General features: G+C 38.0%; 1 protein-coding gene across 1 annotated transcript; it reads right to left on the reverse strand.

Annotated features, from left to right (window-relative positions):
• Positions 1–1,349: 1,349 nt before the first annotated feature.
• LOC140927870 (uncharacterized) lies at positions 1,350–6,490 on the reverse strand. Its single transcript, XM_073377568.1, has 2 exons — positions 5,728–6,490; positions 1,350–4,655 (listed from the first exon to the last, which is right to left on the reverse strand). Exons 1-2 carry the CDS (start codon positions 6,472–6,474, stop codon positions 3,756–3,758), a joined length of 1,647 nt encoding a protein of 548 aa, XP_073233669.1. The 5' UTR covers positions 6,475–6,490; the 3' UTR covers positions 1,350–3,755.
• Between the last annotated feature and the right edge of the window lie 6,861 nt (positions 6,491–13,351).

The raw sequence follows: 13,351 nt of genomic DNA on the forward strand, positions 1-13,351 counted from the left end.
ACCTTAGCGGTTCAAAAAATTCCAACGGTCCCTCAACTTTGTAGGTCCAGAGTTCCAGTAGTTTACGAGCCGTTTAATTTCAGTGGTTGATATATTGAGAAACCGCCAAAATTTCATTCAGCAAGGGATAATTGGAAAAGTCAAAAAATAGAGAGGGGATACGCATATCTCTGCGCTGGTTCAGTGATATGTGTATACCCCCCCCCCCCCCCCCCCCCTGCAAGCACCATAATAATCCACCTTTTAAGTTGTTTGATTCCTGTCTTAAACCCAGTTGTATTACTAGTTGTTCTGATAGTTAATCAAAATCAAAATCTACGAAATAAAAGCGCGGGTCCTAGCTGATCAAACCAGTCCATTTCACCTGTTTTGTTAACTGAGAATTTTATTGTTGTATCTGCAAGACGTTTGAAACCTGGATCTTGAATAAAAACAACAACAGCAGTTCGGGTCCATTAATTATCTGGACGTTCCTGAAATGGGGCAATTCAGGACCTTAACTGGTCTTTAACAATCCTGGAGTAACCATTGATGTAACGAATTAAACAAAATTATTTAAATAGGTCAGAATCGAGGAAACAATGCTTTACTGATGTCTATGCGGAGAAAAAAAGAAATATAAACGGGTGTAAACAACATTATTAGTAGAAGGGGTCAAGATTTGAGACCATTTGTAGAGGGTTAAAAGCTATTTGGTCACTGACATGAGAATGGTAGCATTTTTAAAATATCTTTATTAATTTTTATGGTCAGAACATATCAATATCATTCATTTAACATTTGAAAGAGAATGTATGTAAGTGGCCTTATCACGTTTCTGGGAAACTGCCCACCTAGCCCTCCCCTAAGCCAAAATTAACACTTGCTTCTCAGTTAGCGTAACATTTTGGCTCAGGGGAGGGGTAGGAGGGCAGTTTCCCAGAAATGTAAAATGACCCACAAAAACTATATTATTTTCATTTCATTCTGTCCTCAGTTGTTCAAAAGGTGGAAAGCACTATACACGAGATTAATAATAACAATAATAATTATAATTATAATTATTATTACTATTATTATTATAATCCAGGTGGAAAGCATCATACACTGGATTAATCACTGCACTTCCACTATCCACGGGAAAAAGATTAATCTAATGCTATCCAACCGTTGAACAACTGAGGCCTGGTCGGCGAGATTCCCGAAAATATTTTAAAAATAGTGTGAATAGCTCTTAGAGCGGTTTTCACTTGACTGTCGAATTGGGATTGGTTTTGGTTTTGGTTTTGGTTTTACTACGTCCTTTGGTTGGCTAGTGTATTTACTTTGGTTTTGGTTTTACGACAGTCAAGTGAAAACCGCTCTAAAATGAATTAAATAACCTTTCTGTTTTCAAAGACATTGCCAGCAGTCTTAGACACAACATTGTGCAGCCTTTGAACAAACAACTTGGAGAAAGCAAAGGCATTCTTTTTTCATCTCAGTCTAGGAGTATTTTAGTTGAACAAGCCTGCCTATGTACAAATAATTTGCAATCGCAGTAAAAATCCCAATACAAGCAATTTAAAATTCCCTCAGTTTATGTCATTATACAGCTGTACAAAGCCAGTAGTCAACAGATTAACAAGCCTTGAGGTTAACGTGTGATCCAGCCAACCCTCTCCACTTCTCACTACTATTACCCATAAGCCACTACAATCCCACTCACTGTATGGATTACACCTACAGGCTATTGTAACATGGTTGCCATGGAAACAAACATGGAGAGGATGGAACCAAATGAAAGCAGTACATTGCCTCCACATTGTCATAAACTTCATAAATGGGTTGTCAACTACTTTTAGCTTCTATTGCTTTGTCATTAATAGGTTTTTTAAATATTGACATGGCAATACTGTAAAAAAATTTCATTTAAAGCCATTAAAATCTGTGAATTTCTTAACACTAGATTATTATTGTTGATGTCTGGCAAATTTTTAGACATGAATGCCTAGCCTTTCATCATCTGCAATGTACAAATTAGCCCTGTACTGACTTGTCAGCACTTAAAAAAAATTAATAAATAATAGTGTAAATTATTTTTATAAATTGTGTTTACATAAATAATTTCCAGCATATATTACTTCCAGTGAGGTAACTTTTAGCGGCTTGAGCCAAACATGTACTACAGCTGTATTGCAATGATATTCTTTACTTAAATAGGCCATTTGCACAATGAAGTGTTTTTACAACTAACACCAAAAATAATTTCGTTTTTTCTTTCATATTTTATATTTTTAATGACAAAAGCCCTAATTTGCACAAGAAAGCAAGACCCTGAAGGATTCTGGTAGCAGTAAAATGATGCCATCGCTTTTTCTTTCATGCTTAAATTTGGCAATCCCAGTCAGGTTAAAATAATAAAAGCCCTAATTTGCACAAGAAAGCAAAACCTTGAAGGATTCTGGTACATTCAGTAGCAGTAAAAGGATGCCATCTTGCAAGTGGCCTTTTCACTAGCCTTTCATTTTAACCACAGTGGAAACTATGAAATGTCAAATACAGTCAACTCTCTAGTAAATTCAAAATGTAAAAAACACCGCTACAAGATGAATACCTGCAATGGAGGCCACAAATCCTAGGGATTACTACACAACTAAATGCATTTTTCTTCAACCATTTAATGAAATCATGTCATCCATTCAAATCTCATGCTACCGAATACTTGTGCAGTACATGTAATTCAGGAGTTTGTAGTGATCCTCCCCTTCCCTTTGAGGCCTGGGTAAAGTGTACAATGTACATTGATTCAACTCTCTCTAAAATAGACACCTTTGGGACTAGCACTAAGTGCCCATCTAAGAGTGATGTCTGTCTTCTAGAGAGTCAAAAAATGTAGGTACCAACTCTAGGTGTCTATTTACTGAGCTGTCTGTCCTAAAGAGGTGTCTATTAAGAGAGAGTTGATGGTACTGCATGAAATTCTGTTGGATTTTTACCATGCAAGGTGGTTTTAGTTGTTTTTGTTGACTCTCTTTTGTCAGATAGACATTTCTGTTAGGTGGACACTTTGTTAGTGTGTAACTTTGTTTGTTATTTCTGTGAGGTGGACAGTTAGTGTCAGGCATGTGAAAATACGATGGAGCCTTAAGATCCTAGGACAGCCACAACTGTAAAAAGCATCTCTGATTTCATATTAAAGAAAGTCGAAAAAAAAATTCTATGTGAATTTACTGCTGGAGAGGTGTTGTGCCGATAGACAGAGAACAGGCCCGGGTTTCCCTAACTCAAAAGTTAGGCCCCCATCAAAAATTTAATTTTAAATCTAAGCCCAGAGAAAAACCCAAGTGATTTCTAACAAACTGCATGACTCTCCTTAAAAATTTTCTTGAAACAAAACAAAGAAAGCAGAATAACCCATAAGATCATGAGCCAATAAGGGCCTTACTTCCATGCACAACTTTATCATGTTATCATCAGGAGTACTAAAGGAATAATAGATTATGATGTGTGCTTCCAGAATCCATATTCAACTCTTGCAGGGTCATAAAAAACTGAGGTGGAGGAGTGAGCATAGATTCTGGAAAAACACAACAAACCTAATGACCAGCATAGATTACCGTTGACGGCTACACGTATCTCTGCTTTTCATTGAGACAAACAATGTTTACTTGATGTCATAATAACAATAATAATATATGTTTAATAATAAATTTATATACTATAGCATCAAGAAACATGTCTTGTCTGAGAGAATAAGCAAGAGGTTGCTCACTAAATGTGTCCAGCAAAACTGACTACGATCTTATGGAATTCCAAAACAAATTCTGATTAGATATTCTCTGATTGATAAGATCCAAAGCACCAGAAAACACATATGGCCATTTGGAAAAAGCTACCTTGTACCTGGTGGAGATTCTCGAAATAGTGTTGAGTTCTTTGAATGGTAGACTTTCATAACGCAAGAGTGTAGTGTCTCTCTTTCTGGGCTTCTTTGTCCCTTTCTTTGGCTTGCCCCTCTGGTTTTCAACACGGCAAGTGCATTTCTGGTCTTTATGAACTAGACACTTTCTTGTTCTCTTCGCCTTGCGTCTTTTGACCTCAGTCGGAAGTGTTCTTTTCATAACAGACTTTGCAAGAGACTTCTCTGAGTAGTTAACTGCTAAAATTCTTCGTCCAAAAGAGGTATACCGTCCAGTCCTTGTAGAAGTGGCTACAGTGAGTCCACCAGTTGGAGACCGCTCTAATTTGTCTCCAACATCATTAAGTTTGACAACAAGATCTCCCTTGGGGGATAGAGACTTCCTCTTTGAGGGAGTGTCACTGGACATGAAGCATTTCCTTTTGACACCTCTTTTATCCTTAACGAGCACAGGAGAAAGGCTTATCTTTGGAGAAAGAAGTCCATTACATGGCTTCAATGGCACACTGATCTTTGCCTCCATGGGAAGAACTACATCTGAATCTGTCAAAAAAATCTCATCCCCATTTTTGCTGCGTTGTGGTTCAGGGCTTTCTGGGGGTGAGTAACTATCAAAATCTGGCCACACTTCCTCATGACCATACCATGAATGATCTTTCAATGAACTAAAACTTGCTGACAGCGTGCTTTCATCTGATATTACACTTGATCTTTCTTCCAGGCCTGAAGTTAACCTCGCCGAGGGCATTTGTTCATACAACAAGCCTTGTGATTCCTGGGAAAAAAAATGGAAAGCTTGAGGTGTTGGTAGCAAGGTTCTCATTAAGCTTTAAAGTAGACAGCTAGGATGTAAAAGTAGGTGCTTTGCCAGTTGAGATTTGTAGGCAATTTAAGGCTTTCACTCTCACTTTGCCCCGTTTCCTCAAAGAGTAGACAGCTTAAACCTCCAAGTAGCCGGTTTTTTAGCTGGCACTTAATGAGCACCCTGCTGATAGTGTAAGGTCTCTTTCTCTCTTTTCACCTCCTTTTGGGTGACCTGGATCTGGATCAGTGATCCCAGATCACTCGGGTACAGTTAAGGTACATCAAAGGAGCCAATGAAACCTTGTCCAGAGTGGAATCATCAGTTCCTATGATGCATAATGATCTGAGTGATCACGTATCAATGATCCTCATCCAGCACCCTCTTAGACTTACTACAAGTTGACCTCTCATACATTCTTAAAGGTGAGGGGAGCAAGCTTCAATATGGTTGCATAGCAGCTGAGCGAACAACAAAGTCACGAGGTCAACTTGTTTTGCCTGAATGGATTTGAATCCTATTATAAATTTAGACAGAAAAAAAATTATTGACATAATGCTGTGCCGGCAGTGACATCAAATATGACACACTCTCCTTTCATTCAATTGTCATTACATCACTGGTGGAATTTTCGACCTGTGAATTTTGTGCTAAACAGGAGTGAAAAGTCCTTTAAAATAGCATAAACATCCAGGAAAATGTAAAGGTCTTTTAGAAGGTCTACACCCTCTTCTTCGTATAGTAACTGTTTAAGCTGGGTTCTCTTGTCAAGATGGGGCAGAACTCTATGACAGATTTTGTCTGAAGAGTCTTTATAGACACCTGTGATGGATAAATGAAGGACTACACTGTAAAACAAAAACACAATGTAGGTTGCAAATTATGTTTGCAAATGGAGGGGACAATTTATATGGACTTACCAGAGCTTAACATGGCAGACGGGAATAAGGAGACAACTATGCTGACAAAAAAAACTTGTCCTTCAAGGCACCTGAGAACATGAACCATAGACTACAGAACAAATGGAAGAGATAAGGTTACTTACCAAAATGCTGCCAGTCACCTGCAGTGCATAATTGTGATCTGTAACAACAGGCACTGTTTTATCATTGGATTCTCCCAATGCTTTAGGATTGTAGTTCACATACTTTCTGTTGGTAATTTTTGGGCCACTCCATGTCACTGGACTAAGACGCACAGAAGCACTAAGTTCCCTTCCCTTTGATGAGCCACTAGAAGACGTGGATCTTACAGAATTTCTTCTGCAAGGCAGCACATTTCCTTTAATTTTCAGTACATGCTCAACATCCAGAGGTTGTATGAGCACACCAGCTATATTTTTATCTTTACACTTATCAAGGTGACTGTCAGTGGACCAACCAGACACATCTGTGCTACAAGACAAGTAAGCTGTGGGATACTGTTCTCTAGCTGTTTCAGTAGCATTATTTGATAAGCCACATGTCACATGCTGACTGCCCTCCGGCACATAAGGGGTGTTCAAAGGAAATGTTTGAGAGGATGTTCTTGTCAAAAATAAATCTTGGACTACATTTGATCTGTTTACACCAGTGTCCGGATGATTATTTGCCCCGGTAGAATAGCTATCAGTGGGTTGTTTGACGGAGATAGTGCTCCTGTTTAATTCTTTGGCTTCAATTAGAGCAGGATCACTCCTTTTCCTTTTGGCGGTATATTTGTGATACTGCTGTAATGCATTTGGTGGAAGGTCCCTTGTTGACAGACGTAACAGACAGACACGAGCGTGTGGCAAATTCCTTGGATCAATCATGGAGCTCCCTGAAATCCCTCTCTGAAAACGAAGGCATAGTAACCAGAGCTAAATTAAGTAAATTATTCATGAAAAGGATCTTCAATTCAGTGGATCTGAGTAAATCATTGTGCCTGAGTCACGTGCACAGGCAGTGATGTAAGGCCTTACAATAAAGTATGAATATGTTAGAATATTATTTACATTTTGAGAAGTATTATTATGCAGGAAATAATTTATGTTTATTGTGTATGTAGTGCAAACTGGGCTGAGAACACTAAAGATCATTTCATTCACAATATTCAACATTTCAGAAGTTATTTTCTGCAAATTACTTATGATTTTATCAATCAAGAGATTCCTTCAGGGTTACATGCATTTGATCTCAGATCATTAGTGTGAAATCGCACCATTGTATAATACGTGTATATACCTGATTGAAAAAACTTGGAAAAGAATAAACCATGAACCTTGGGACCTAAAAGATTTATCGCTAGAAGTCTACTACAGGGTCGTCAAAAGTAGCCAGTTGCTGGCGAAAATCGCTGCCTACTTGGCTAGTATCGGCAAGCTACTCTGCTTGCCATTTCTTTGTGGATGGTGTTTTTCACATAAAATATCCCTGGCTGGCCACTTACTTTGACAACTCAGCCCTCTACTTCAAAACTTTCTGACAACCCTGTCTACTAGCATCGCAAATTCAAAATTCATTGTAGAAAAGCCTTCATCATCATGAATGTCCCATGTGGATGTAAATCCTAGGAGTACTTTGCTTTAGGCATGCTGTTTTGTCTGTTTCTCGTTCCAGTAAACCTTTAGCTCCCACTTCTTGATTATAAACTAACTAGAGAGATCTTTGTTTCTTCATTTTCCCAAAGGTAAAGTTGTTGGCTTATTGCCAAGAAATACATTGGTGTATGGAAGCCTTTTCAGCCCTATTTGCATGCATCAGCACCAAAGGCTCATGATAATGCAAGCTTTTATAGAAAAAATAAACATGTGCAATGCTAATAACTTTCCAATAATAAATCCTTTTGGTCTCATACATGTAGCTCATGGTTTATATAAAAGTGAAAAAGTTTTTTCAATCATACATTGTAGGTTTAAGAAACAGACAGGCTTTTAGCCAGACAATGAAAGCTGGCTGTCCAAAAGGCCTCTTTTTCCATAAAATTAAAAGAGATTAGGTGAATTTTCTTGTATTTCTTCCAAAATGGGCCTTCATAGGATGGCTGAACACCCTTCTGGCTAAAACCCTGGGAACAGAGTACTTAACACCGTACAAAACAAGCAACTTGATGCTTTTGCTAGAACTGTAGTGTCTCTGGATGTTAAAAGATAATATTTAAATTAATACAGTACATTATGTTTGGGTAAGGCCATTTGGACTATGTAGGACTCCATCAACCTTTCAGCGACTAAGAAGACTGAAATGTCACAAAAGCTAAAATGTTGCTTTCTAGAGTACACTATGCAGATGATTTTGACAGTACCTTTGCCATTTTATCACTGTTTCTCTATTACTTGAAATTCAGTTTCGCCAAAGAAATAAGACGTTTGAATTCTTCACTAGCCTTATCAGGGATACACCAGTACATAAAAGTGTCCCCTATGCACATTTGGACCAGTCAAACAAAACACTAATATTGACATGGAAAAAATTCTACATTTTATGACTGTTCATTAAATATTTTATGCTTATGGAAACTTGAAAAATGACTACTGTTTTGCAATAACACATACAGTAATTTCACACTTCTTTTAACTTCTCTCCAATCCGTAAGTTCTGACAGCTGATTGGTGCTGTTGTGAAGAAGTTTGAGTAAAGTCTGCTCGAATCATCCGTGGCTTAGAATTTTCTGAAGCACAACAACAAAAAAGTATAAATTTGCTATACATTTCAATCTTCAAAACCAAAGGTTTACGCAGTACTAGTAACTCAATGCAATTATTAAATGAAACTCCAGAATTACACTACTTATTACTTTTTTAACGATAGGGGAAAATATGGGGACGAATGAAAAAAAAAATCGGGAGATTCTACAAAAAGTAGCGAGATTCTATTTTTCCAATCAAGATTAAACAAACCTATTTTCCATTGCAGGAATTAACTGGTTATTTTGATATTGCCCTGCTTTAGTTGGGTGCCTCCTGTAACAAATAAGATGCCGCTTTTTCTTTGATGACTTTAAAGGGACAGTGTCCCGATTATGCGCACGCGCCAGCGTCATCTGTTTTTCTTCAAAAGACAATAGAACTGTCAAATTGACTCGACAAGATTTCCTTCCGGACCGCACCGCCGACAGAGATTTTTTGTTTATATTCTCAAGTAATATTTTAGACTTTCGAAGAAGTCTTTCGTCTTATATAAAAATTTGGCTCGCGATTCGAAGACTCATCTCGATTTTATCGCTAGCTGGGCCACCTCGCGACCCGGAAATCTCGTTCCGCTCGCTTTAAAAACATATTTTCTAATTTGAAACTCGTGTCAGAGGTCAATCGCTCCAAGTCCAGTAATATCTGCCTGATTTCCTCGCGTTCTAGCCTCAAACGTTTGAAAGACATAAATAAAAATGCAATCTCAACGCTATGAATCATCACAAAGGTTAGTCAAAAATGATATTATGATTTCATGTCACTAGTTTTTCAAAACATGTAGCGCCTGTTTGTTTGATTTTGTCGGCCGTAGGGAGATTCATTTAAAAGTATACTAAAGCGTCTTTGCAAAACATTCTGCTCCACGAAGCACCCCAGGGGCACCCAACGAGGATATAGTTCAAAACCACTAAAGCATAGCATTGTTGAACGTATTTTAGTATTCAAACGGTAGATATAGGCATATTTTTATCGCCTAAAAACTTTTCATCTGTTCGGATTTCCTAGCTGAAAGTCTAGTAATCCGAAGATTATAGGGATAAAAACTTACCTTCTCGAAAATTTCAGCCAGGAAAAGGCTCCCGAAAATTCTAAGTGGCCTTTTTTAGGGTCAAAATCCGTTAAAAATGGGTAATTATACCATTTTGTAGATGTTCGAAAATCCTAGGAGAGGCAGGCAAGCAAGAAATTTTACAACAAATGCTCCGAAAATTCTAGATCTCAAATCGTCTTCCGAACAGATATTTTCCCGAAAATTGCCGTTGGTGCCCCTACTCCCCTCCACAAGATCTCCTCGGTCACATCAATGTCTCAACGGTTTCTTTCTTACAGTCTTTATTGTTGCTGTTTCATTTCTGCGTATTCCTTTCACAATTATCTGAGCTTGTATGGAAGCTAGCAGAAGAAATAAGCCTTCAATCGGCATCAAAGTTCTTCCAATCTTTTGGTCCTCCGGCCAACGGTAATAAAAGTAACGCCAAAAAATCCAGATTTTGTCCAAATCGAAACTTAACAGGAACAATATATCATTGATCTATAATCCTGAGAAGTTTTAGTGTCGTATTGAACCCGGCCAAGCGCGATGCAAACAGATTTTTCAAGATTCTCTTACTCTACTCGCATCTTTTGATTTCGCGACATCCTGTCCAAAAATCAAAGTTTGGTGCATGCGCAGTAACGGGATACTGTTCCTTTAAGAGGCCAGAGAATAGGTCATCACTGACACAAAACTTAAAGCAAAAAGTCATTTCTTCTGGATAAGCCAACTTCATAGCTAAAGATTTGTACTTAAATAGGCACAAGCACTCTCCATGAAATTTCCTTTTTTAAACAAGGTAACATTTCATTTAGGAATATAAATTACTTCCCAAAAAATTGTGAGATTGAGAGTCTTCTTGTGAGGCAATGAGAAAAGTAAAAAAATTGTGAGTCTTAGGCAGATGGGTGAGAGTTTGCAAGTCTGCATCATGCACTTAATACCATCAACAAAGACTGTGAAGTTAGAGGAGCCAATAACTGCAGCTGAGTGCAATGCAAGCTCCTGTTAAGACTTACCAATATAGTTACCACAAAGAAGAAGGCAGGGTATGAAGGAAACACTTTTCAAGCACCAACTGACAATGAAGCTCTTAAAAAACCCGACCGACCCTGCAAAGCATTGGTACACCTCTATTATCTCATGTAAAAGACTGCTGGCCAGCATTTTCTCGAACTTAACATTGCCTACTTGTAAATTTCATTTAGCAACTTTTAACTCTTAAATTTCATTTTGCAGCCACCCAATTCAACAACTGGCCACCCAATTAAAAATTAATTTTTTATATGCAACTTTACAAACCACAGTACATCATTCTTAGCTTTAAAATAAGCAATGCACATTCTTGCAAGTGTGTTTTGAAAAAGCTTTGACTGAAGTAATCTTACTTTGGGTATAGTTTTGCAAATTTATAACAAAAGGGAATATGAAATGCACGATGGAGTACAATGTAACTGGTTTAATCTAGCAATGATGACCATAAGTCCACATGCCATAAACACACAAAAAAATACCAGTATCTGGTACTCAAGGCACCATTGAAAGCCATACCCAAAAAGAGTGTGCCTAACCATGAGAGTACCGCTGAAATAAACCTTACAATAATACTGTCGTATCGAGAGACATGATAATACAGTGGAGCCAAACAGAACGGTAGCACAGTGCCAACCGGAGATAAAATGACTACACACGATTAATTTCAGCAATTTAATTTTTGGTATGATATAATAACTAATATAAGCTGAAGCTTACTTGAACTTCAGTTTAACAGATAATTTCGTTACTCCGTGGCATATTTTGGCATGAAAGTTTAGGTTGGAAGATATGTCAACTGTTGCACTGGGCAATATTGCGTTCGTTGAGCTTTGATACTGAACGGTAGACAAGACTCAAAGCTTTCTCTATTATTCGTGAATTAAGCATACGTGAACCAATAAGTTTAATTAAGACGTCTGAGAAATCCAGTCCGAAGATATCGAAAGGCAAAATGATTTAATAAACATTATTATTGGTATTATAACCCCAAAATGAGTTTAAAACCCTACTTCGAACAGGCCTCAAACAAAGATTTTGAAAACCTTCAAACCGCGGGCCGATCGTCATTAATTCAATGAGGCATTGATATTTGACGAGACCATCGAATTTCAGTGTTTTGTATTTTTATTTGACAGTCCTTCAGCGAACCAGATCGTAAATTTTCCTTTAAAACAGCCAAGAACGAAATAAAAATCCCATAAGCTTAAAGAAATAGCCGGCAAAGGGCGAAAATAACGACCCATTGTACAACTACGTAATATACAGCCAGGAACACCATGAGACCTTACGTGACACTTGAGTCATCTCATTCACTGTATAATCTTACCTTGAGATGCAGAGAAATCAATCAAAGTGCTTATAATATTGTATCTGATGCCAGTGATTTGTAATTTCTCCGATAAATCCCCGTAGTATTTGAATTCTCTCTGAAATAAAGTAACCAAACTCGCTCCGTTTCGCTCAACTCGTTTGACAAACCGCGAATTTCCTACTGTACAGCGGTATCACTACTATGGTTACCCGCGGGAAACCTGCGGGTCCTCCCGCGGATCAGATCTAGGCTTTGACTGAAGGAATCTCGGTAGCGTAGAACAGTGGAACCCCGAAACCTCTATACAACGAAGTCCTCCGTCAAAATGTATGGAACAAAACCTCGATTTCACGAAATCCTCTTTATTAACGAACACAATCCACAATTGCAAACGTAAAACGTACCTCGCGAGAAATTTTACAACAAATGTCCCGAAAATTCTAGATCTCAAATCGTCTTCCGAACAGATATTTTCCGAAAATTGACGTTGGGTGCCCCTGCTATGACGAATAAACCTTGATTAAAGATGAATGCCAAACAGACCAACAAGGATAAACCTAATGTGTCCAGTTGTGTTTTAATCAGTTTTGTTTGCCTGTTCTTGAGTTTCTAGTGCGGTAGCTAATTAAGTATATCTCGGTACTGAAATGTCATGACAGTAATTTTTTCAGATCCGTAAAAGCTGAGTTTTAAAATTATACCTCGATATAACGAACCGTTTTGGTAGTTTTCCCGAAAATTCCAGAAAATTCGTTAAAGAAGAAATGATCGATCGTCACAGTGAACGCGATTTATGCAATTGCGTAAAGAAGCCTGAAAAAAATTCAGGACTTCAACGGGGTTCATATATGATTTATTTCATATATCATTAACACAGATTTGAAAATGATACAATAAGACTATCAGTAGACGAAACAAAATCGACTGGTTTGTGAGCTAGGAAACATACTGGTATACAGTTGGTTTGGACTTTAAAATTTGCCTTCGGAGCCGAAACCAGTTACCGGGACTTTCGAGAAACGGGTCCCAGGGTCGAAAATCTAGATATGTCAGATATGAATAAAATGTTCCTAAAATGTTAAACTTATTAAGGAAACAGCCTTAACCCTAACCTTTAAATATTAAATGTTCCTTTTGTCTGTTTCATTTACTTGACATGTTCCGAAGTATATTCAAGTTCCGAGTTCTGTGTTCCGTGGTTTAGTAGCATATTCAGTTTAGAAAGCAAGGACCAACGTTGAAAAGAGTTCTAAAGTGATGACGTCATAAAAATTAAATTTGTGAAATTATGGGACTTGTCATGATATTCTGAAAGAGCTTAACAACGTCCAAGACATCTAGTTTCCAAAATTTAGCATTTCGGGGCAAATTGTCTCTGACAAAGGGGGGGGGGGGGAGGGGTGGTGGTTCAGTCCGCCTGCCAGTATGACGTCTGACGTCACGTCTCGCGTCTGTGACTTTCAAAATAGCGTGCAAAGTGTTCATCGAAGAGACGGATAAAAATTTCGAATCAATCACAGTAGTGTACTGTGTTGCGAATTAAGCCTCGTTGGTGTCTTCCCCTGTCTTCCCTTTGATTAATGCGCATAACTATCTTCTTCCATATCTATCATCGGGCGCGGGAATGGTTTTAATTGCGA

This window comes from Porites lutea, chromosome 1, assembly GCF_958299795.1.
Source record: "Porites lutea chromosome 1, jaPorLute2.1, whole genome shotgun sequence".
Taxonomy (NCBI): domain Eukaryota; kingdom Metazoa; phylum Cnidaria; class Anthozoa; order Scleractinia; family Poritidae; genus Porites; species Porites lutea.